At 36.7% G+C, this 25,343-nt stretch overlaps 1 protein-coding gene across 6 annotated transcripts; it reads right to left on the minus strand.

Moving 5' to 3' along the window:
* Positions 1-203: 203 nt before the first annotated feature.
* glsa (glutaminase a) lies at positions 204-20,882 on the minus strand. 6 transcript variants are annotated; one of them, XM_065244614.1, is made up of 18 exons: positions 20,473-20,882; positions 14,711-14,801; positions 14,282-14,400; positions 13,762-13,891; positions 13,542-13,621; positions 12,814-12,977; positions 12,638-12,696; positions 9,818-9,850; positions 9,682-9,740; positions 9,134-9,200; positions 8,995-9,045; positions 8,622-8,798; positions 8,410-8,541; positions 8,236-8,328; positions 4,037-4,098; positions 3,879-3,955; positions 3,734-3,797; positions 204-2,289 (listed from the first exon to the last, which is right to left on the minus strand). In XM_065244614.1, the coding sequence occupies exons 1-18, from the start codon at positions 20,739-20,741 to the stop codon at positions 2,136-2,138; spliced, it is 1,881 nt and encodes a 626-aa protein (XP_065100686.1). In that variant the 5' UTR covers positions 20,742-20,882; the 3' UTR covers positions 204-2,135. The 6 variants fall into 6 exon arrangements, with proteins under 6 accessions (XP_065100686.1, XP_065100685.1, XP_065100684.1 ...); XM_065244613.1 differs by having other exon boundaries at positions 14,711-14,804; XM_065244612.1 differs by having other exon boundaries at positions 14,711-14,807.
* Positions 20,883-25,343: the final 4,461 nt, after the last annotated feature.

Below are 25,343 nucleotides of genomic sequence, written 5' to 3' on the forward strand. Positions count from 1 at the left end.
TTCATTTTTGCAGTTTCTCTGCCAACTACTTGACCATCCAAGCGCAGACTTTTGTGCGTTACTTTGCGGTTATTTCCGCGTATGAAAGATAAATGCGCGGAAATAAGCGAAACTTGCGCACATGAACAAAACTGCGAGAAAGCCAGTTAAGGTGTTTACATGCAATGCGAAATCTAGGTGATGAGGAAAAAAACTACCTGTGCCGCTGTTATGGGCGTTTTTTTAAAAAGTTGCCAGCCAGCGCCAGCATTTTTCATGATTTTCACAAAAGTTTAATGCCTTCCAGAAAATTTTCTTCTTAAAATATATAAACACAATATATCAGATGAAAGAACAGACCCTCTGCTTAAAAAAAAATACGTTAATCCTACCCTCATTAGTCTTTTTAGTACCTCTCAAATATGAGTAGATTTCTTCCAAAACACCAAATTTTGAGCAAAAAGCTGAGATAATTCAATTTTTTTGAAGGACTTTTGATAGAGATCAAATCCAGAGCGATCTTTAAAACATACACAGAGTTCTTTCTCTTTAACGTGAGGCATTACTTCCGGGTTGTATAAGTTGCAGAAGTGGTGCACCTGGTGGATAATAGCGGTATTGCGGAAAGCCGGAAATTCTCGTCATTGGCAGGGAAGCGTTATCTCTTAATTGATGAGTTAACTTAAGGTTAACTCATCAATGGCGGGGAAAGAGTTAAGCATGAATGCCGTAAGATTGCATGTAAACATATTCAATATTTGGCCGAGATACAACTATTTATAAATCTGAGGGTACAAAAACAAAAATCTAAATATATTGCCTATAAAGTTGTCCAAATGAAGTCCTTAGCAACTGCAACCATTCACAGAAATAAAGTTTTGATATATTTACATTAGGAAATGTACAAAATATCTTTACGAAACATGATCTTTACTTAATATCCTAAGGATTTTTGGCATCAAATAAAAATCGATCATTTTGACCCATGCAATGTATTGTTGGCTATTGTTACAAATACCTGTGCGACTCAAGACTGGTTTTGTGGTCAACGTTTAGAGTAAAATAATAAATAAAAAAGTAAATAGATTTGTTACATATCTCACCTAATGCTGGTCAGTGCTCTTAAGCTGCTATTCTTAGATATCTTTGATGAAATATCCATTTGACATCTTTATGTTTGTACGAAACATAAACCTTCTCAAACCATACTAATATATACATATATAATAGTCTTATCGTGCATTCACACCAGACGCAGTAGAGGCGGCAAAAATATATGGGCGCTTGAACGTTTTAAGTTTACTCGCTCCATTTGCGAATGAAAGCCTCACATGAAATTTTTACTGTGGGCTCACACCAGACGCGAGTTCAACGATTTGCGCGAGTAGATTACATACAAAGTCAATGCAAAGACGCGATCAGACGCGTCCTCGCGTGGGGCAATGCGAATGATGTGATATGGGCGCCACGTTTGCCGCAAAAACATGCGCTATTCACCTCAAACGCGTTTTTATTTTGAAAATATTCAACTCGAGCGAAAAATTCGCATGACACGATGTTAAATCCCGCAAGTAATCTAGGTGCCCCGCGTTAGGTGTGTAAGTAGCATAAGTCATTCGAGACATTTACGCGGAAATTCGCGTCATGGGTGGGGCTTCAGCGACTCCACTCGTTTTCTGTAATCAGGTCACTACTAGAGCAAGCCCATGATTGCTTAAGGTGGCGCCAATATCCCCCAAAGTTCAGATTTTCCAACTTGCGTGTTTTCCGCGGCAATGCTCAATTTGCGCGTAACGCACTATGCGCACCCCGCACCAATCGTGCTGTGCCATTCACGCCGCAAGATGCCTATTCGCATCTTTGCATTGACTTAACATGTAAATTACTCACGCTTGCCGACTCTTCCACGTCTGGTGTGATCTCGCACAGTTACATTTTACATATTAAAGTGTATATTTGAGTATATTCGATTTGTATTGCCCTTTCAGTTGGAGTTATGGCTAATCAGACTTTTTATGAGACTCTACATACATTCCCCCGTGTACAGTAAACCAAAACTACAGAGGTTACACACACACACACCCCACAAAACAGGAATAAAAGGGTCCAAACACTGTTTGTTTGTTTTGTAACTGTTTTCTCCACTTTAAACATCTCTACAACATCCCGTCCAGATTCTTCTCAGCCGTCTCTTTTTCTCCATCGGCTGTGATGTCCTTCGGGCTGTAGGTGGTGTGATAGTCCTGAAGGATGGTAACCACATCATGATGGCCGAAATGAACGGCCTCATCCATTGGAGTGTTACCCCACCTGTGCAGAAACAAAACTCAGATATTAGTTCATTCAAAATGCACATTTCGTTGCTTCAACCTCGATTTTCCCACAAAAAGCAATTTCAAGCAACGAATTCGAACCTGGGGCTCCAAAATGAGCTCCGCATAAAAATACAAACAGCACGTGCGCTAATTGCTGCAGATGTCCATAATGGGACGTGAACTTCAATCCAAAGGGGATTGGTTAGGTCTGGGCAGGGGGTTAAGGGCAAAGTATGGTCCAGTTTTTACCTGCATGCGAGGGTTCGGGCACAGTGCGCATGACACAATTTTCGTCATCAGAAGAGTGCGCACGTTTTTAAAACCCAGCCTACATTGGATGGGTAGGTCTTGCATGCGCATACAGGAGAATAGTACTATGTAACCCAGGAGATCCAATGCATTTTGTCGCAATGCGCATGCGTCGAACGTCTGTGTACACGTACAAGTCAAATATACGATAGTTTTGCAATGCTGTGCGTTTGATCGTGCGCGTATGTTCGCGTACACAAAAAAACAGACTATCATTTTGCAGTTTCCCCCCAACAGATAGGTCACAACTCCTTCCTTTACTGTGGTTCACACCATACGCGAGTTCAAAGTTTTGCGCGAGTAGATTACATACAAAGTCAATGCAAAGATGTGATCAGACTCTTCGGCACTCAGCCAAAACATACCTCACGTGTCAGAGGTTTAAAAAAAAATTTTTGGTGTCAAAGCACATACAGGCATCACCTCTTCATGTAATCACGTCACTACAAGAGCAATGCGAATGAGGCGATATGAGCAGCGCATTTGCCGCAAAAACACATGCTATTTACCTCAAAATTGTGAAAATATTCAACTCGAGCAAAAAATTTGCATGATACGAAGTGAAATCTCACAAGTAATCTAGAGTGAATAACCGTGGGTTCACACCAGCCGCGTTTGAGGCGTCAAATTTGTGTAGTTTGACGCTTGAACTGTTTACTCTCATCATTTGCGAAAATTCTAGTCATTAAGACATTCACGCAGAAATTTGCATCATGGGAGGGGCTTCTGTGACTCCGCTCGCTTCCTGTAATCACGTCACTACAAGAGCAAGCTCCTGATCCGTTTTTTGCACGTAGTTCAAATTTTTCAACTTGCGCTCAATATGCGGCTTTCGCGTGAAGTAGACACGCGAATGAGGCGGAATTTGCGTCGCGAGACCTCCAGACACACGTCAACGCGTCTTTACGTTGACATTTAAATCACTCACGATTGATGCCTCTACCGCGGCTGGTGTGAATGCAGCATAACATGATGCCCCGCGTTCGGTGTGTACGTAGCATTAGTAATTTAACCAAACTGTATCACACAACATTCAAATCAAAACTATGCAACTATGAAAATTAGTTTTTATGATTATGCGGTAATATAAAGAATGACACGAAACCTCTCCGGTAATTTAATATAGGTACCTGTCTTTGGGCTCTGGATTTACTTTACAGGCCTCCAAGAGAAAACGCACAACTTCAGTGTGACCTAAAAACAAAACGGTAAAAAATAGGTCAGGGGCAGGAAACAAACTGTTGCCAAATTAGTCTGCTTCATTTGAAGTCTTACCTTCAGCGGCTGCTACGTGAAGAGCAGTTCTGGAGTCGTAGTCTCGTTGCTCCATATCCATTGACGACAGTGCAAACCTGGAGAAAGCGCACGTAAGCAAATAATCATGTTTAAATACGTATCAGGTTTCAAAATGTATTTTCAATGTGTTACAATACCTCCTCAAGGCAGATACATCCCCTGTGTAGGCAGCAAACAGCAAGTTGATAACCGACTTGACCTGAAAGACAACAGGAAAGTCATTTATGCTACATTATTGATATTTGAACCATTGGGATCCCGTCACGGTGAAATGACGTCAGTCGACTCATACCAAGAAATGTGACACGTTGTTTGTTAACAATAACGAAAATCAAGAACCAAACAGGCTAGATAAATACTTTTTCAATACAGATTGTTTATTAAAGAGTAAACCATGAGGACAAAATAAATAAAAACAAAGCAGGAGAAAAAAAATGAAAATATAAAAAAAGAAAAAATTTAGAGAAGGGATTATTTTTGGCACAAACTAATAATATTTATTGGTCACATTTATAAACATTTTGCAAATGTCAATATTAATACTTTATAGATTTTACACAAGCTCCTTAAAGGCGGTTTCTGTAAACAAATCGTGTAACAAACGAAATGATTTTCCTTTCTGTAAGACACTTGTAAAAATGCCAAACCAGATAAATCGGCACTTAGCCAAAACATACCTCACGTGTCGGAGGTTTTAAAAAGCAATTCTTGTGACCAAGCACAATACAGGCATCAGCTCTTTACAGTAAACTGGCTGAGCGACACCGAAAGATTGAAAATAGCAACACAGATAGACGCAAGACAAATTTCCATTGTAAAACCACAAGTCATAACACGTTTCCCCTTTCACAAGTTATCTAATCAAAGTTGACCAGTTCTGCTCTAGTTACTGCAGTTTATCTATTGTTTGGTTTCAAGGCAGACTGTTTATGTTTAACCTAAATTGTGCATGCTTTTGATTGAAAGTGTCAAACTCCTCCTGTATGTGGTTAACAAAAAGTAATGCTTACACTGCAAAAAATGACTTTCAAGAAAGATTTTACTTAGTATTTTTGTCTTGTTTTCAATAAAAATACCAAAAAATTCTTAAATTAAGATGCTTTTTCTTGCAAAACAACCCAAGAAAATAAGTCAATTTTTTTAGACCAAAAATATCAAATTTAAGTGATTTTGTGCATAAAATAAGAAAAAATGGGGTAAGCAAAAAATCTTGAACATTTTTCTTAAAGTCGCCATGAAACGGAAGTAGCGATTGCCTTATTTTCCCCGTGGTGACGTATATCCGAATGAAACGGCTTTTGAGATGAAATAAGGCAGGGCTGGATTTGAATTTGTCCATCGAGATCTGATTGGATCGTTTGAAGTTGGGTCGTGTTGCTAATTGCTAATCACTGCGATCTTCTCCCGGACCCCGCCCACCTGCCATACTTTTGACCGGAAGTGAAGAGAGATCGTTTTGAGGAGGGGAGGAGATTTGCATTTTTGATTAAAGATTATGAGCACACACGAATTTTTAAAAAATAATGAAGCTCACAGATAAGTCATTTGTTAATAATACCACACTATGAAAAATACATATATAGTTTTTCATTTCAATTTCATTGCGACTTTAGACACCAAATTCAAGAAAATTTTGCTTACCCCATTGACAGATTTTTTTGCTTGTTTTATGCACAAAATCACTTAAATTTGATATTTTTGGTCTAAAAACTAGACTTATTTTCTTGGGTCGTTTTGCTCATCAAGAAAAAGCATTTTAATTTAAGAATTTTTTGGATATTTTTACTGAAAACAAGACAAAAATACTAAGATTTTTTTTGCAGTGTACTTATTTGTTTACATTAGTAAATGCATGAGCTAACTTCACTGTTTGTTAATGTTAGCTAATGCATTGACTAACGTTAACACATACAACCTTATTGTAAAGCGTTACCAAAATAAATAATAAAAATGTATTCAAAACAAAAATTAACATTCTGGCTGTTAAAGGCGGGGTGCATGATCTCTGAAAGCCAATGCTGAGTCGCCTAAAGAAACACACCCCTACCCCAATAGAATCTGGACCTTCTTTTGATAGACCCACCTCATACATACGCAACCCAGGCAACGATGTCAGGTGGTAGACACGCCCCTTACTGCTGATTGGCTACAAGTGTGTTTTGGTACTCGACCCAACTCCCTTTTCCAAAGTGTTTTTCAAAAATCATGCACCCCACCTTCAAATTGTACTAATTAAATTAAACATTTTAACCTTTATAGACTAAATTGTGTTAAATAGTCACATGTGTGAACCCCTTTTTAGAAACAATTTAAATACAATTTTCGAAACCTTTTGAAAAAAACAATTTGTGCACTTAAGGTCGAATGCCACAAAAACATACAGGGGTGGTTTCCCGGACAGGGTTTAGATTAATCCAGTAGTTTTAACAAAAATACTTTACAAAAAACATCACTGGTGTGCATCTTGAGACAAAACACTAGCACTGATGTATGGTAAAATATGTCAGTACCAGATGCCTTAAAACCCTGTTAACTGGCACTGTCCCCTAAATGGGACACCCAAGTTTATTTCAATATTTTTTTGTGAATGTAAATCTATAACTAGAAACTATATATTGTTGGAAAGGTCTAGGAATGTAGTTTTCATATTTCAAAACCGTTGAGCAGTAATAATAATGCAGTGACTGTAATTTATTAATTTGTGACAGTATGCAACAAACCTCTTTTTTCTTTTTTGATTTTTTTTTTTGCGTTTTGTGTCTGCCGTTGTCCAAAACACGCGTAGTTTACATTCAGTGTTTACATTCTTCAAAACTCATCATTACACGCTTGATGTCTTCACATTAAACTCGGATATGAAAGAAATAGTTAAACAAATAAAAACAACTACAAATATTACCTTCAAAACCAACACTGCTTTCAGAAAACAAAAAACAACCATAAAACTTTTTGACCGGTACAAATAACAGCATATCATGACTGTAGCAGCAATAGACAGTAACAACAGCGGCTTTCCTCTGTAAATCCAGACATAGAGACTGAGGCCCAACCCCATTTCTCTGTCTTACCCCTTACCCCAATTGGGATTGCCCTTATTCTCACGTGAACGTGCAAAAGTTAGGGGTAGGGGGCAAGACAGAGAAACGGGATTGGACCTTATGTTAAATGAATGCAATAACTGGCTGGATGACAAAACCAGAAAAGTGTGCAGGAAGGGGCCGTCGTCTCTTCTAGTTTCGTTCTGCTACGGTCTCCATCCTATAGACTAACGTGGTGGAACTGTCTTCGTCCGTTTCGGATGGGCAAATCTTTTTCCACACTTTGTCATCGAGCGCTAGCTCTTTCTGAAGGCTTGCATAATCCATGGGTCCGAGGTTCTGCTGCTGTTGCTGCTGGTTCAACCAATACGGATATGGACAGATGATCAGATTAGATTATTTTAGCACATGATTTCCTGCTTGGATTAGTATAGATGGCAGAGAGGTACAGAAACGGTGCAAGCGGTTAGTTTTTAAAAGTAAAATTTACCACTAAAATCTGTAGCGTTGTAAATCAAAGCAGTTGTGTTTAGAAGCAGATAGCGACGCAGTACCCTGGTCCTCCAGCAGGGGGAGAGCAAGAAAAAGTAGGCTTGTTTAGAGCAGGAAAGAAAGGCTCTGTCCCAAATGGCACACTTCGGACTTATGTGCTTCCTCAGAGTTTACACTTTGATGACATCATGACCTTAGGGACCCTTGACGCGAGTCCACGAGGGCGCATCGGAGTCGTCTTTTGGGACAGACTCGAGCGTCACGGCAGAAATAGGAAGAGAAGTTGCGCATTAGTGTGAACTCCTTCCATCTGATTGGTTGGTAAAGTGCGCGGTAAAGACCACATTAAGGGTGCAAAGGGGGCGCTGATGAGCACACTTCGGAGCATAAACATGACAGATGGGACACCCTACGGACTCGTAGACTAACCACGAGACCGAAAGTCCACATGAAGTGCGCCATTTGGGACAGGGCCAAGATCGTAGAACGATCAGCATGATTTGGTTTGGTCACCACATACACATACACGTTCTTAAACACACACACGCTTGCGATACATTTGTGTAGGACAATATTTCACTTTAGTTGCCTCAAAGGGTGGACGATATACAATAGCTACATGTGTAGTTCGTATCAAAAATGAATGAATGATGAAAATTTTTCGTTCTTCTTTCCATGTTTGACAGCAGCAGATGTGTTAAAAGCGAATGTTCTAATTAAACAAAAGAGGCGGGGCTTTGAATAAGATGCACCTTAGTATATCGTCCACCCGTATTGTAGTTGCATCAGCTGCATGTGTCACTCACCCGCTGTTCTCCTCCCTCTCTGCGCGGATCCAGTTTTTTGGCGAAGTGGCGTAAATTATCATAGTTGTGAAAATTAAAAAGCTGGACCAAATCCTGCAAAAAAGCGAAGCATTAGGTTAAAAGGAAAGAGAAAAAATCTACGTCATGGCTATAAAAATTATTTCGATTTAGTACCGTGCAGAACTGGATGCCACGCACGCTGTTGCCCAGTTTATCAAGAGGAGGAGACCAACACATGACACCCATTACATTTGGCACCACCAGTAGGATGCCACCAGAAACACCCGATTTGGCCGGAAGACCAACCTGCAAATACGTTCATGTTATAAACTACGCAAGAGTTTGTTTGTAGCAGTATTGTTGGAATTTCACGTGTGAAAACTCACGTGGAAAGCAAACTGTCCGGAGAAGTCGTACATGCCGCAAGAGTGCATGAGACTCAGGGTGTCCCTCACGGCCTCCGGGTTCAACACACGCTCGCCCGTGATTGGACAGAAGCCACCGTTAGCCAAGGTCGCCGCCATGACGCTGGCGCTTTCACAAGTCACCTCGATAGAGCACAACTGCACACGCAAACCAATAACACGGTCAGTTTGTGTGAATTTAGTTTTAAAAAAAACTTTTTTTACTTCTTACAATTTTTTTATATTAAAATCGTCATATACGTAGTTTTGTCCATTTTAGTGACCAAATAACACAATCAAACCCCACGCATATTATATAGTGCGAATTAAATATAATAATTAAATTTATAATGACCTGGAAGTACAGATCCAAGATGGCGGTCATATCTGTACCTTCTGGGAAACACTGTAGATGTGGAAAAAAAACATACTCAATGAATGCCTTTGTGAATTTTTAATGCCGCATGACTGATGTAAAAAGTTCGTACACGTACCTTCTTTTCCTTCAGGTAGTAACCAATGGCGAAATTTCTATCACCCGACAGTCTCTCAGACTGAAACCTGCCAATCACAAGAATTCATTTTAAAGGTGCAGTGTGTAATTTTTAGAAGGATCTCTTGACATAAATGCAAAATAAGGGGTGTACAAAGACCTTTCAAAATGAACCGTTATGTGTTTATTACCTTAGAACGAGACCTTTTTATCTACATACAAAGAGGGTCCCCTTACACGGAAGTCGCCATTTTATGCCACCATTTTTCTACAGAAGCCCTTAACGGACAATTTTTCTTACTAAGTTGTCTCCGACGATGACATGTTTGTCAGGTGGCAGCTACCGTAGTTTCTTTATGTGTTTCAAAAGCAAGGGGTGAGCAGTGGACTACGCCGTTGGTTGCAATTCGCAACCTCACCACTAGATGCCGCTAAAATTTACACACTGCACCTTTAAGGGCACGTCTTTTTACAACGTAAAAACAAAAAACTTTTTCACTGATGTTAAAAATGTTGATTTTAGTGTATAAATAAATAAAGAATACTTACGTAGCATTGCTAAAACCGACATATTCATTTCCTGCCAACTTCTTCATAAAGTTCATCACCTATAAAACGGCATCATTATGAAACTGTAAAAACTATTTAGGTACACATAAAGAGGAATTATTAAAAATGTACTTACATAGTCGAATTTCTCAGCGTTGCTTACACCTTGCTAAAAGTCAAAAATAAAACGGTATGAATGCGAAACGCTTTACCAAAGATATTTACACCAGCCATAAAATTAAAAGAAAAATATTACTACCGCATATTTTACACTTAAACATGTTAGACACAGAAATGCTATAAAATAAGTTGACAATTACGCTGGGAGCGCTACGAAGTTATACTATGTTACGCTACAAAATAAGAGGCAGGTGATTTTAAATGAAGTGAGATCAAATTTAATATAATCTAGTAATGTGATTTTTGTAACATCATAAATCAACAAGTAAATGTGATCATGTATGAAGAAATATTATTGCTATGAAAATGCTAAATGTTAAAGGGGAGGGAAATCTGATGAAAACCGTGTCTTCTGCTAGTTTGTTTTACCATTTGTGGTAAGTCTAATGTTTAAATTCATTTACATGAGGGGCTCTAAAGTAAAAAAACAAACAAACATATTTTCCACATTGAAGAAATGTTTATTGAAATGACTGTTTTGTTAAATCCAAAAATGAAAACTTTTACAAATTCAAAATTAAAATTAATTTAAAAAAGAAAAAAGTAAACCTTTATCGTTGTTCCCACAGGCATAAGGCAGAATTACGGTACGCTTGAATTTCTGTCAGTTATCAAGTCAGACAGTAAAGCAGTGAATTTGTCAGTCTTATGCTAATGTAGCCTAGCATTAGCTTTAGTTGGAAATTTGTTCAATATGGAAAAATAAATGAAAGGGAAATTACCAACGTCATTGACCTGTTGGAGGGTCAAAATTTCCCACAGTTCCTAATGCTGTAAAATACGCAACAACAATAAAAACCACACAAATCCTTCACACATACATCACACATTACCACCCCGACAGGCCTGAGTGACATTTCATGCAAGCTACAGTATTTGATAAAATGTTGTCATATATGTAAATAAAAAAATTATAATTATCTCGTAACAAAGACCTGATTATGCATGTTTGTGTATCATATCGTAGAAAGTGATTTTATTGTAAGTTTTAGCAAATATATGACATCATGATGCTTCTAAACACAACCACAATATCCTATTTTGCTAGCTCTCAAAATACTACACTACTCATTATCCATAAAACATAGACTGTGTGTAAATAGTTAATCGCTATAGATTACTCGTGGGATTTAACTTTGTGTCATGACAATTTTCCGCTTGAATTTAATATTTTCAACGCATCTGAGGCGAATAGCACGGATTCGTCTGTGCGAAATTACGTCTATTCATGTCTTTGCATGTAATCTACTTGCGCTAATAATTGAATTTGCTTTTGGTGTGTACGCAGCATAAGTCCCATAACATTTACATTACCCTTCAAATGCTGTAATACAATATCAGACTCCAGTAGAAGTCATTTGCGTTAGAGCCCGACCGATATATCGGCATTTTCCAAACTATCGGTATTCATAATGGCCGATAAATGAATATTTAATAAAAAACAAAACGGACGAAACAGCCTTCATTAGATTTCCTCACAATTGGTGTTTTTGACAGAGTGCTCCGAACCAGTAGCTGCTGGTAGGGTCCAGATTTAGGCGTCTAGCCACTGCCTGAGTCAAGTGATCAGCAATTTATATTTTGCTGTTGTTGTTATTTATCAAAACTTAACAGAATTTGTCTCCAGTCTTATTCAAAGTTATATTTATGAACCAAGTCTTTAAAAACTGGTAACTTTGATTTGGTTGTTGTTGTTTTTGTGTTTACGTTTCATATCTTAAGTTTGTATTTTTATAAATTTTATTTATGAGAACTTTAATATATTTTGATGTTCCTCTGTTCTGTTATGACAATAAAAGAAACAAGTTTCTTTTTAAAATGCATTATCATATTATTTTAGTTAAAACTCATAAATAACTACAAATAACTAATGTTAAGGATATCTGTTCATGTTTTGTTGCGCGTTTCTGAAAAAATAAAATCGGCCGATATATCGGAATATCGGATTTTAAAAGCAGCAAACATTTGTATCGGTATCGGCCTTCAAAATCCTTTATCGGTCAGGCTCTTATTTGCGTACATCTATGTGTGTGTGTTTGTATACATTTTAATATTTACTTCATAAATAACGTATTTAAATTTTTTTATAAATCATCCAAGCGACTTGCAAATGAGGAATTTAGTTAAATTTAATTCAGGTGTTCAACACAATTAATTTTATTAAATTATGTCTTTATTTAAATTTAATTCAGATGTACAACACAATTCATGTCTTTTTTATTTTATTTTATATTGGTTACTTATACAGACCTGCCTTTTTAGTAATAACGGATCAGTTGAAAACGATTAAATTTAATTCTGCCACTTTAAGTCTTGATCGGGACAAAATTATTTCGACTATAAACTGCAGAATAAGCCTGATAACTTAATTTCGGAGACATTTTAAAAGATTTCTCTCTTAATTGTGTTTCTTTGTCTTTTGTGATAATCTTCTATTGCATTTCCCTATAATGGTATCTCTATCTCCATCTCTCTGTTATTTTTCCTCTCATCCCCACTTCCTCTTCCTGTTCTCTCTCTCTTCACTATAATCCTTAAAGCATGATTATTCATAATCTTAATCTCAGATGAGAGCGAATGTAATCAGATTAATTCCATTTGGTCTCTCTGATTTCCACAAGCATCATCTAAAAAAGTAAAAATATCAGCAAAGCTACACATTTTAGGTGATCAAATAAGAAAAAATGTAAATTATGTTGAACTTTACACATTTTGATGTTTTGTGTTTTTATTTATCAAAACAGTAGAAGGTTGTGAAGATAAAATTGCAAATTACCTTGAGAAGGGAGGTACACACAATGGCGCCAGCGTTTACCATGGGATTGTGAGGTTTATCTGAAAAAAAAGTAAAAAAAAAAAGTCAACGAATAAGTTTAAAGTGTAAGTAGCCTCAACAAAAACAAACATTATATATACATTCATCACCAAAAAGTGATTTAAAGATCGCCTTACCATCTTCATCAAGGAAAAGTTTGTTGAAACGAAGACCGCTGGGCTCTTTCCCTATAAATCGGTGTACATATTCAGTGCCGTGGTCGTGAACCGCGATGGCATATTTTAAAGGTTTCACGCATGACTGCAGACAAAACGGGACTTTCGTATCACCAGCGGTGTATCTGTGAATAGCAGAAAATTAAAGCAAACATGAAAAAAACTAAATAGTGAATATTAACGAAAAGATTAATCGCGATTAATCACATACAAAAAAGTGAGTTTTTGCATAATTTATATATATATATATATATATATATATATATATATATATATATATATATATATATATATATATATATATATATATATATATATATATTATGCAAAAACTCACTTTTTTGTATGTGATTAATCGCGATTAATCTTTTATATATATATATATATATATATATATATATATATATATATATATATATATATATATATATATATATATATATAAAATATATATAGTATTTATATATTTATATACTTGTATGTATTTATGTATTTTTTATATATTCTATATTATATAAATGTAATTTTTTTATATAAATAAAAATATCTGAAATGTATTCATGGGTTTGATTTAAAAATACATATTAATTACACACAAAATATATATTATGCAAAAAACTTTTATTTTGTATGCGATTAATTAATGCGAAAAACAAGTGTACGTATTTTATTATAGACTGAAAATTTACCGTTGGCCGTCTACAGTGCAAAGAGAAACAGCCCAAAGATTTGGGCTAAATTTTGCTAGCTGAGGAATGTAGTCCGCCACCTAAATAACACAAAAACAGTATCACAAAATCAAAACGTGATTCGTAAACTAAAAGCGTTAACAATTCAAAACGCATTTTTTATTATTAAATTAAAAAACACTTGTGTTTGTCGTTCAGACATTGGTATGCGAGCACTCACCTGGCCACCTGATAATGATTTAGCGCTCTCGTAAATTTGATCGATGTGGGAGGTGAACGACTGAAAGTCGGGAATGACGAACTTCTTGCGGAATGCCTGAGTCAGCAGAACGATGTTGCTTTGCACACACCTGTGAGGAAAAAGTAGGTCAGATAAAATTCGACACTTAAAGCTTAAGGAAAGCTCTGAATAATTAATATGCAGTGTGAACTTTTTTTTTATTTTGTCCTTGCTTTGCACCACATGTCTGACTTACTAAAACTCAGTCAAGGACAAAACTGCGGTTTATCATGCATAATAAGAAACTACTGATAGTGAAGGTATTGGCTAAAGACTTTTAAAAAGAACTTCAAATTTTGATAGGAAAGTAATGAAACACTTTAAATGTACTGGAATAACTACAGCCAATATATTTGTATTCGTCCAATAACAAACATATAATGTATAATTCTAATAAAACATTTTATTGTAAGCTTTGATTACACTTGGACATTGGGTTTAATTAAACTTATATGTTTACTTTTTAAAAAGTTGTCTATCCAGAGCGCCGTCTGACGTGGTTTTTAGCGTGACCTTTAACATCTCCATGCACTCCTTAAGACGAGGGTCTCCGGTACGCAGACCAGTGGCTTTTAATGCCTGAAACACATGAGACAGTACATTTACATAATTTATACAATCAGAAATTCAATATTTTTTACGTATTTGTTAATGTATTTTAAATCACTGGCTGGATCTTATTAAGAAATGGGACATTCTCATTCTAGAGCATTTTATTGGATTTTATTAGATGAGTGCAAGATGAGTCATTAATATTTTTGGTCTTTTGGTTTTTCAAGAAGATAATGGTTGTAAAATATCTGCTTAATCTTCGTCAAATTACAGGAGTACACATAAGATACAATACTCCGAATGACATTTTTGTGTATTGGTGTTTGTGTGGTTTTACCGTGGTAAATTTGTGTGCTGGAATTTTCTCCTGTCCCTCTGCAATGGTGTAAAACAGGAGATCTTCCAGGCTGGGCAAAATGCCTGCCTTCCTTCTTCTGCGAAATGAAGAGATATACAAAGTCGGTGAGATTGTAGCAAAGATAAAAAAAAACAAATTACTCAAATTTGTATTATTAAAGGTGGGGTGCATGATTTTTGAAAAACACTTTGGAAAAGGGAGTCGGTCTGAGTACCAAAACTTGTAGCCAATCAGCAGTAATGTTTGTGTCTAACCGTCATCTTTGCCTGGGTTGTGTATGTGTGGGGTGGGTCTATCAAAAGGAGGTCCAGATTCTATTGGGGTAGGGGTGTGTTTGTTTAGGTGATTTCAAATGTCAACATTGGCTTTCAGAGATCATGCACCCCCCGCATTAAAAGGGATAGTTCACCCAAAAATGAAAAGCTCTTCACTCTCATGTTGTTACAAACCTGTATATATTTCTTTGTTCTGATAAACACAATATTTTGAAGAATGTTTGTAACCAAACTGATCAGAAGCCCCATTCACATCCATAGTAGTAAAAAAAAAAACAATACTATGGAAGTCAGTGGGTCTTCTGATCTGTAACATCGTTCTTTGTGTTCAGCACCAGAACAAAGAAATGTATACAGGTTTGTAACCAGTCCTCAGGTTGTAGCAACAGTACAATTTGTCCAGTTAAAAGTTGTTCTATCACTGCAATAATTTTAGAGACATTATTTAAAGGTAAAAAAACTACATAGCGTTGCTTTAAGCTTGGAAAAGCAAGGACATTTACTAAAAAACTCCAAATGTGTTTGTCTGAAAGATGAAGGACATGTGTATCTCGGATTGCTTGAGGGTGAGTACATCATGTACTTTTGATATTTGGCTGGAGTATTGCTTTAAAGTCATGAAGTTGATTTAAGGGCATATAGGTACATTTTCATTCAAATTACTCGTTGGTTAAATTCAATGGAGGATAAATGTGGATCTAGACCACAGAATGAATGTTTGTTGGTGCGGAAAAGTTTTGCAGGAGTTAGAAACAATGTGAAGAGAAATAAAATGTGCACGTTGATAGAAACTTGAATGACCAAAGAAATAAAATCAGATACTTACACAACAAATGCAAGCCAAGCAGATCAACCGAATGGGAGAGAAAATAAAAAGAAATGAATGATATATACATTTAAAAAATGACACAAAAATGCATAAGCATGTATGACCAGAACAACCTGGGAAACCAATGACTTTGCTTAACTTAAATAAATGTTGATAAGTTAACAACAAGCCCAGATAGATGTATTCCACATTTTTTATGTGAAAATCAAAATATCACATACAAGTAAGAGTAAGTTTTAATTACACTGCCAAAACCAACCAAATGCTGGGAAGTCTAAAACACACCTTTCATTTTTCCAGAAGAAATACCTGTGGTGTACCGTGAGAGTCCAACCTGGCACAACAAACTAGGACACGTACGCTAGCAAGAGCGGTCGCGTCCCCCATACTGAATTTAAGCCTTTACTTCATAGCAAGTTACTGAATCCTGCTAATGCACATATGCTACACCAAACACACCGATATCACTACATGTGCACAAAAACACACGCATTATATAATAATAATAAAGTCTCATATGGATTAAACAAATCATGCTAACTTGGATTTGGTTTCGACTCTCATTACAAATGGTTTTATAGAAATGCAACATCAAGTAACATGTCTGTGTGTTCACCTGGAAGTTCACCTGGAACAGTATACAAAGGCTTCATTATTTCCTTTTGCATCAATGAGAATCAGTCAAACACACGGCAAATAGCTGACAATCCCGCAGAAACACACACACACACACACTTTGCCTTTTAGGAACAATATTTGGGCCAGAAGTATAAAAAACACCTGACCTGCCAATGCTAAATATACCCATTAACTATCGCTACGCCTCAAAATAAAAAATCGTCCGAAACTTCCATACTTTATAGTAGGCAAATATCTTAATACGAGGCGAGTATTAGGGCTGCATAACGATTAATCGCGACTAATCGTTTGCAGAATAAGTTTTTGTTTACATATATGTGTGTGAAATAATTATCTATGTATATATACACACACATGCATACATAATTTTAAGAAAAAAAATGTATGCATATAATAAGAATTCATATTTATATATTATGATGTAACAAAAACTTTTATTCTGCAAACGATTAGTTGCAATTAATGGTTATGCAGCCCTAGTAGTATGTCCAAATTGATAATATTCGTAAAACTGTAGGCTGAAAGTACTCAGATGACCCACTACTTCCGGCTAGATTTAAGTGTGTATTTAATGGACACTTTAATATCCCTTGAGGCCACGTGAGCTGATAAATAAAAAAGCTAGAAATGTTTGCCTTAAAAACTACCCGAACAATATAATTTCTCTGTATTGTTTTCATTTGCGTCCCGATGTGCGGTTATTTTACGTAAATTGAGAACGGTTTTGAAAACTTTTTTTAGGGCGCAAAATGATTAATAAGGGTGTCACAATTTGGATTTTAAATCGAAATCGTTCGAAATTAAGTCACAACCTTGAACTTCGAATTAAAAAATGGGATCGTCGATGCTGCCACACCCCCATGTCATGTCCGGTCGGCTTGCCAAGCGGGGAAAAAAAACCTCTCAGAGGTGCCTTTAAAAACATCGGTCCAGCGGAATGCGATTTATAATTTAAACACAAGGGATGTATTGCTACAACTCCTTGAAATGCATATCATAAACAGGATTACTACCTAGTGATTTGACTTCGGACAGAGCGCAGCTCTCTGCACGTGCGCGACAGAGCCGCCAAGATGCAGCGGGTTATATTTTTTTTTTTAAATGGATAGTTTGCCTCAGCTCGCATGAAACGCATAAAACTGAACAAATACGTAAGGATTACTACTTTAGTTTATGTTTAGACTTTGGACAGATGCGAGAGCACGTGCACGTGAGACAGAGAGAAGCGCAGCTGCTTATGACGCACCGTTTTTTTTCAGATGCTAGGAGGAGTCCAAGACGCGCGCGCATTAAGTCCATGTGCGTGCAAGAAGGAATCCTCTCTCTACAAGCTCTCTTGCGTAAAGTAAAGCCCACAAACCCCCATGCGAGGAAAAGCACGCAATGTGCATGTTAATGTAAAAATATAACAATAATAATAATAATAGTAATAAAGGCATATAATTTTTTGTCTTTCAAAAAAAATTATTTAAAAATCGAGAATCGAATCGAGCCCTTAGAATCGAGGATTTGGAGAATCGTGACACCCCTAATGATTAATCGCGACTAATCCTTTGCAGAATAAAAGTGTTTGTTTACATCATATATGTGTGTGTACTGTGTATTATAATTATGTATATATAAATACACACACATGCAAGTATATTTTTAAGAAATATTTACAGTACATGTGCATATACATTTTTATATTTTTAATTATAAATACTTAATATTTAAATAGATTTTTTCTTAAAATTATACATGCATGGGTGTGTATTTATATATATACATAATTATTATACACAGTACACACACACACGATGTAAACACAACTTTTATTCTGCAAACGATTAGTCGCAATTAATCGTTTTGCAGCACTTAACTTTATAGTTATGATCCTTGGTGTGAACAGGGCCTTAAAAGTTTATTTGCATAATTTAGTACATTTAAAACTTTTCTAAAATAAATTAAGTAGGGACAAAACATACAGAAACAAATATCAAGTGACATGTTTCTAATCTAATCGTCCAATTCAGGCTGAACAGAAAAAAAAACACAAAGCAACAAAAACATGCTTCAATATCACAGCTGACACAAAATTTGAATTTCCATTCAGTGTTTGATTTTTCACTGCAGATTCAAAGCCGGCATAGCTTGGCAGGATTTCAGCTCGCCGGTGCCAGCTTTGACTCACACCCGCATCCATATGTCAGCTGGTAGCGTCATGACGGATAAACCTGGCCTGTCAGCTACTCTGCAATGGGCTCATTTGAAAATCAACTATGCATTCTCATATCTAGAGCATTTCTATGTGGTTGCTAGGGCTTTATGGGTGGTAGATGTTACATGTCCACTTTTAAAGTCAAACTAGCCCAACCAAGTATCAACATAATATCCTAGCCCCTCCTTTGATGCAAATCTATGGGACGTTTGCCTTGCCTTGTTTGTTTTATCCACCAGACAGCAAATCTTCTTGCCGAGCTGCACGCTTTCAGGTTTCATTTGTGTTTGTAGCGGATGTGTTACGTTGCAGATTAACACTAAAGGTTTGTTCAGCTCACTAAACAGAAGTATGAGTGACAGTAATAGTGATACTTGCTGCTATATCAAAGTATCAAAACTATGCAGTCTGGCTTTTACAAAGCTTTGTTTGGTGTGTGAATAAGTCGGACTGTAGGACACCGAACGCCCCAGGAATGTTCACATCTGCCTCTGAGACCTGACATCACGAATTAGACTGTGAAGAACAACAGTGCCAACGAGCATTATTGCTGACACAATGCAAGAGAGACTGATTTAGAGAAAGAGAGAGAGAAAGATTAAAAGGGTATCAGGTTCACATCAGTCAGTGTTACAATTGACCCGTCGATGTTCGATCAATGGACCAATCGCCTGTGTTTAAAAAGAAAGGGGGTGAAGGGTGCTCCATAGAAATAGCCCAGCATCGGTCTGGATGCAAGGTTGCCGTTGACAACCGACTTGTGCAGGCCTCTACAAATACATGTAAGTGGCTCCGTTTCAAAATCTAGCGAGCTGCCTACGTAGGCAGCATTATTTTAAAGCGCACTACAGATGCAAAAGCTATATTTAATTGCAGTCTCAATGTATTTTATTGGGTAGCAAAAGGGTTTGGGAACAGAATATGAGAGATGGAGATGAAAAATCACGGTGATGGGATGTTACAATCACCTGACCATGACCTTCAAAAGTCATTGTGAGAAAAAGACAGAGAGAGAGAGAGAGAGAGAGAGAGAGGCGCCAAATCTGTCTCTCCAAGGACAAAGACACATTCATCGCATAACAAATAAATGTATGTGTGATTATTTTTTCAAAAAATCCAGAAATTCAGAGGAATATGTTTTGAAATATTTCCCAGGCCCTCGTGTTTTCAAGAAAACCCCAGGCTTCCGTTTTAGAAACAGGAAGTAGGTAACCTGGTAGCACAAAAACTAACATGCCTATGACTAAAATGCACGTGACGTCTTTCATCAGCATTTGTAATGCGATGCTCTACGAACTGAGCTGTAGGAAAACCTACTATTTAATTTATTACCTACAATTATGACTAATTACTATTTCCGATCAACCAGTATAACTTACCCAATGGTAAATAACTAACTACAGAACAACACTGAGAATTTAATATAGACATTTTTATACACATAGACATTTAGGAGGATCGGCCAAAACCCTCCAATGTCCATCCTTACTATATATAAACCATGAAAAAAGCCATTTTAAATAAAAACAGGAGAAAGATCCCATTTGCAGATGAAACCACAGAGGATCAAGGCTCCTGGGAATTTGACCCACCCCAATCCTTGGAACAAGGTGCATCTCTTTTTGCATCTTCACAATCTTTGCTTTATTTACATACAGACATACATTTGCATTTTTTATGTCATAGTGAAATGAGTTGCTGGTAATATTAGGCCCATAATGAATGAATGGAGGCATCTGATCATTTAATTTATAAAACAAGGCGATGATTTCTGTATGGAACTGGTTTCATTACTCACTTCTCCACGGCTTCAGGGCCGAGCGCATTTTTCTGGGCTTGGCCGGCTGCGTCCGTCTCTGTACACAGTGCGCGTCTAAACGAAGACGCGCAGCATCTTCCTCCAGCGGCGGCGACGCGCCTCCAGGACAGCGGTAGCGCACCGGCGGCGGCGCTAATGGAGCGAGACGCGACTTTTGTTTTATTATCTGTCTTACTATTATTCAATATGCGCCTCAGATTCGGTTTACAAAACTCCTTTAACGCCCCCGAGAACCTAAACTGTAACATTTCAAGCGCAACAGGCTTAATAAAGTGCGATATTTTCGGTTAAAGTAACGGTATTGTGGTTTTTATAACGTCCGTAAATCCTCTATATGACAGAGTCGTGCCGGTTTCTTCCCTCGTTGCTTCGATTCGGTACGTAACAGAATAAAACACGCCCACTGAAGCGGCACTCGTGTTCTATTGGCCCCCGCGACGTTGTTCTCAGCGCTGATTGGATGATCCGCAAGTCAATCATTGTTATGGCGTACATCACTTCCCTTCACAGGGAGAGCGGCTGGCTGTGTTCGTAACGGAAGATTACTGGCGTACTGCACACTAAGCATTGTTTTGAAAGTATGTATGGAAAGGTACATTTTAAACAGTAGAATGATGGAGTAGTTCAGCCTTGACTATTATTCTTAGTTTATCGTAAATTGTTGTAATATGCTTCTTACTTGCTCAGTTAAATGAAATAAACCAGCCTTGATGACGTATGCTGCCCGCATATGCGACCTCCGGAGGCTGCATCCTTCGGATTGAGAAACGGCCCATGTCGCTATTGTATGAATACGGAAAATTCGAGAGCTGTGTTCAGTATACTATACACTACATCAATAATAAAAGTAGTACGGTAGTATGCCATTTTAAAATAGCCAATGTGCTTATAAATAAATAAATTATAAATGTATAATTAATAATAATTATACATTAATTATAACTATATTATAATACATTATTATTATTATTATTATATAGTTATATAATACAGTAATAATACTATTGTATATATATATATATATATATATATATATATATATATTATATATTTTATATATATATATATATATATATATATATATATATATATATACACATAATTATAGTTCAGAAACACTACAGTACTAAGTAGATAAATTCTGCTACAGTTTACTATAATAAATAAGGGAGAGTGGGGCACAAACTCAATAAAATAATTTAATAAAATTCTGTCCACATATTCATATATCCATGATCCTTCATCTAACCATTGTTTTATTATGCATCAATGCATATGAATAGATTTTTTTTGAAAGGGCAATTATCATAATTTTTCCCATGATATTGTATAAACAGTTATCATTTTGATGAATAGTATTTACATTGTTTTCATTTCATAATCATTGTATACTGCAGGCTTAGTTGTAACACCGTGTGACAACTAACCCCACTGTGTAAAAATGTTTTCAATCCCAGCTATCAGTTACCAAGAGTTGCTGACATTTTCAAAATGGTGTTATGTTTTAGGTAACAAGACAGTCAGGGTTCCCACACCTTAATTAACTTCAAATTCAAGTACCTTTCAAGGACTTTCCAAGTCCAATACCCTCAAATTCAAGGACTAAATGTGGGGACACATTTCAAGTGAGAGCAAGGTTACATTGTGTTACCTTTTAAGATATATTGTTACAGTTCCCTTTCCAGGGAACTCGCGCTGCGTCACTGCGGTGACACTTTGGGGACGCCTCCAGGGGTAAGTGCGTCTAAATGTGTATATCAAATTCAACCAATGGTGAGGCTTAACGACAAAGACAGGGTGACGCGGGAGCCAGGAAGTATATCGCTATCTGAAATATTGCCAAAGACGGCGTTACAGGGACGCAGGAAGTATGGCAAGGGAGACGCAGGGTCTCGTTCCCTTCTCAGGGAACAACAGTTATATACGTAACCCGAGACGTTTTCATGTGTCAAACACAACTATGCAAAAAAGCATTTTGAATCAACATTCACATACAGAAGATATAAGCATTTAAAGCGAACAGTTCCCCCCCAGATTCACAAACTTTCAAGAATTTCAAGGACCCGTGGGAACCCTGGACAGTCATTAAAATAGTATAAGGTTGGATTTGGTGACTTAAGATGAAGAAATGTACCTTTGTGCCTCCAAAACCCTCTTTGTTCCTGTATAATTATGTAAAGTAGCCGTGTTACAATTAACCCGCTTTAGTTTATGCCCCGCTCACCCTTACTATTGTATATAGTATCTTATCTTTACATGTGAGAATGGTTGTGTTTGTTTATATTTTACCGTCGTTTTTGAGTGTATAATAATGTACATGTTAGACAATCACATTAACCATTGTTGTCATTTTAACGTTAAAATTGCAGGCATACTTGCAGTTTACAGTGTGTTAAACACGACCAATGGGTTAAGACCTTCTGAGTTTTACTGCATGCTTGCCTCGCCCGGTATTAACATCGCAATGCCCAATCAAAACACTGTGCATGGCTCAGTGAGATGTCAGTGGCTCTCAAACTGGGGGCCAGAGATGGTGCCGGGGGGCCCCAGTTTTATGACATTTTATAAAATACATTCATTTATTATGAATTCTGTCTTAATAAACCCCAGAAAAATAAGGCTACTAACCAACAGCACTACACTGTATATTTTCTAAGTTTTATTTAAAGGAGTAGTCCACTCTATAGATGGGGCCCATTGACTTACCATAGGATTTTTTCATACTATAAAAAGTCAATGGACCCCATCTTTAAAGTGGACTACTCCTTTAATTCAAATGTTATGTTTTGCATGTTTTATGTAATACATTTTCTTTGGGGGGCCATGAAGGGCACAAAACATTTAATTTATCATTTACTTTCAAATTAATCTCTAACGTATATACTTGTATTACAAATGTCTTGTCTTGTTTCTATTTTCCGGCAAAATATGTATTTTACATTAAACAGTGCATATAAGCATATAAATATTATATTAAAATATGCATAATTAAAACAGGAAGTCTCTTTTGACGTCCTCGTCTTTAGCTTTTTCATACCTTTGGTTGTTTTGCCACCTTGTGGACATCAAAAAAAGATACATCTCTATTACTTTTAATGAATTGTACTGAAAGAAACGAATCATGTAGTCTGAAACTAAAATTGCACACCAGTTCTTATACATATGATCCACCTATTTGTTGAACCCGTTTGTCCTCTGCAGAGTCGATGGTGGCCGGTGCCTATCCGAGAGGCCAAGAGGCAATTTAGTGTAGTGTACAATGTAGTGTACACCCTGGATAGATGACTAGTCCATTACAGAGCACTTTTTATACATAAGTATCTCTCTCATAATTTGGATAACCCTTGCATTTGAATGCACCAGACAGCATAAGTGAATTTTAAACTATGTTGAGTATATCTGAACTCAACTCACCTCACCCACACGAACACACCAAGCGAACATTTCACATGCAGACTGCGTTTAACAGAGATCAGGAAACACACGCTTATGGTTAACCCCAAACGCGTAGGAGACGCCTCATGGGAAATCCCATGCTGTCAAGCCAAAATACAGTTTAAGAAGCCTTTATGTTTTTTTAAGGAGAGCTGATATGTTTTATCTTTATCAAAATGTCTAAACCTTTGATCCTCAATGTATCTTACTTATTTTATGCTAAACAAGTGTCCCCATTAGTCTATAATATAGTCTTTGCTGCAAACCACAGTAATGCACTGGCTGGGTTTGTTTACGCCCCCATTCAAGCTCCGCCCACACATCTGGGTCACCACGGTGATCCGTCTCCCTCACACTAAGAGATGCTGTAGGTGTTATGACGTCTGTCTGAGGAAGGACCGTATAGGGCTTGTGCACCTAAGTAATGATGAATGCACATTTGTGTGTGTGCGTGTGCGTATGTGGGTGTTTTTAGCATTAACGCATGTGTGCGACACAACCCGAAGATGAAGCTGCTTGGATCAGCTCGATTCATGAACCACTTCCAGATTATGAGCTGTTTCGGGGGCCGTCTCTATAAATAAACTTTAAAATTAACTTGTTAGTTGCTTATATGAAGTTAAAAGATGTATTTATGTATGAATACCAAAAAGCCACCTGAATTTCACATGGGAAAAAACGCATGTGTGAAACATATGGTACATATTCATGTAAATTCCCATGTGAAAACCCATGGGATCACACGTGGAGAATATGTCATGTGTGATCCAATGGGTTTCTACGTGGGAATTTACATGAGATTCACATGAAAATGTACCAAAACTACACAAAATGTGAAATTCATACTTTTACTTTTGTTTATCTTTTAATTTTACATTTATGGATTCGGCACACTGCAAAAAATTATTATTATTTTTTAATTCTTAGTGTTTTTGTCTTGTTTTCAGTAAAAATATCAAAAAATTCTTAAATTAAGATGCTTTTTCTTGATGAGCAAAACGAGGCAGGAAAATTGGTAAAAACTATCAAATTTAAGTGATTTCGTGCATAAAACATGCAAAAAATCTGCCAATGGGGTAAGCAAAAAATCTTTAACATTTTTCTTAAACACTAAATTAAAGAAAAATTCAAGAAAAATTTGCTTACCCCATTGGCAGATTTTTTTGCTTGTTTTATGCACAAAATCACTTAAATTTGATATTTTTGGTCTAAAAACTAGACTTATTTTCTTGGGTTGTTTTGCTCATCAAGAAAAAGCATCTTAATTTAAGAATTTTTAGACATTTTTACTGAAAACAAGACAAAAATACTAAGATTTTTTTTCTTGGAAATCATTTTTTTGCAATGACTTACAATGTATTGCAAGTTATACATTTTATCAACATGTTTGTTCGATTCCCATGTTAAACACGTAC

Source organism: Paramisgurnus dabryanus, chromosome 24 (genome assembly GCF_030506205.2).
Source record: "Paramisgurnus dabryanus chromosome 24, PD_genome_1.1, whole genome shotgun sequence".
In the NCBI taxonomy this organism is placed as follows: Eukaryota; Metazoa; Chordata; class Actinopteri; order Cypriniformes; family Cobitidae; genus Paramisgurnus; species Paramisgurnus dabryanus.

Bases quoted from the DNA above. Each gene is read 5' to 3' on its own strand.
- glsa (XM_065244612.1), bottom strand. From the start codon at position 20,741: ATGTTACAGTTTAGGTTCTCGGGGGCGTTAAAGGAGTTTTGTAAACCG. The intron at 9,741-9,817 runs GTAAGTACATTT...GCCGTTTTATAG, and splicing joins ACGCTGAGAAATTCGACTAT to GTGATGAACTTTATGAAGAA. The intron at 8,542-8,621 runs GTGAGTTTTCAC...ACGTATTTGCAG, and splicing joins CCGGACAGTTTGCTTTCCAC to GTTGGTCTTCCGGCCAAATC.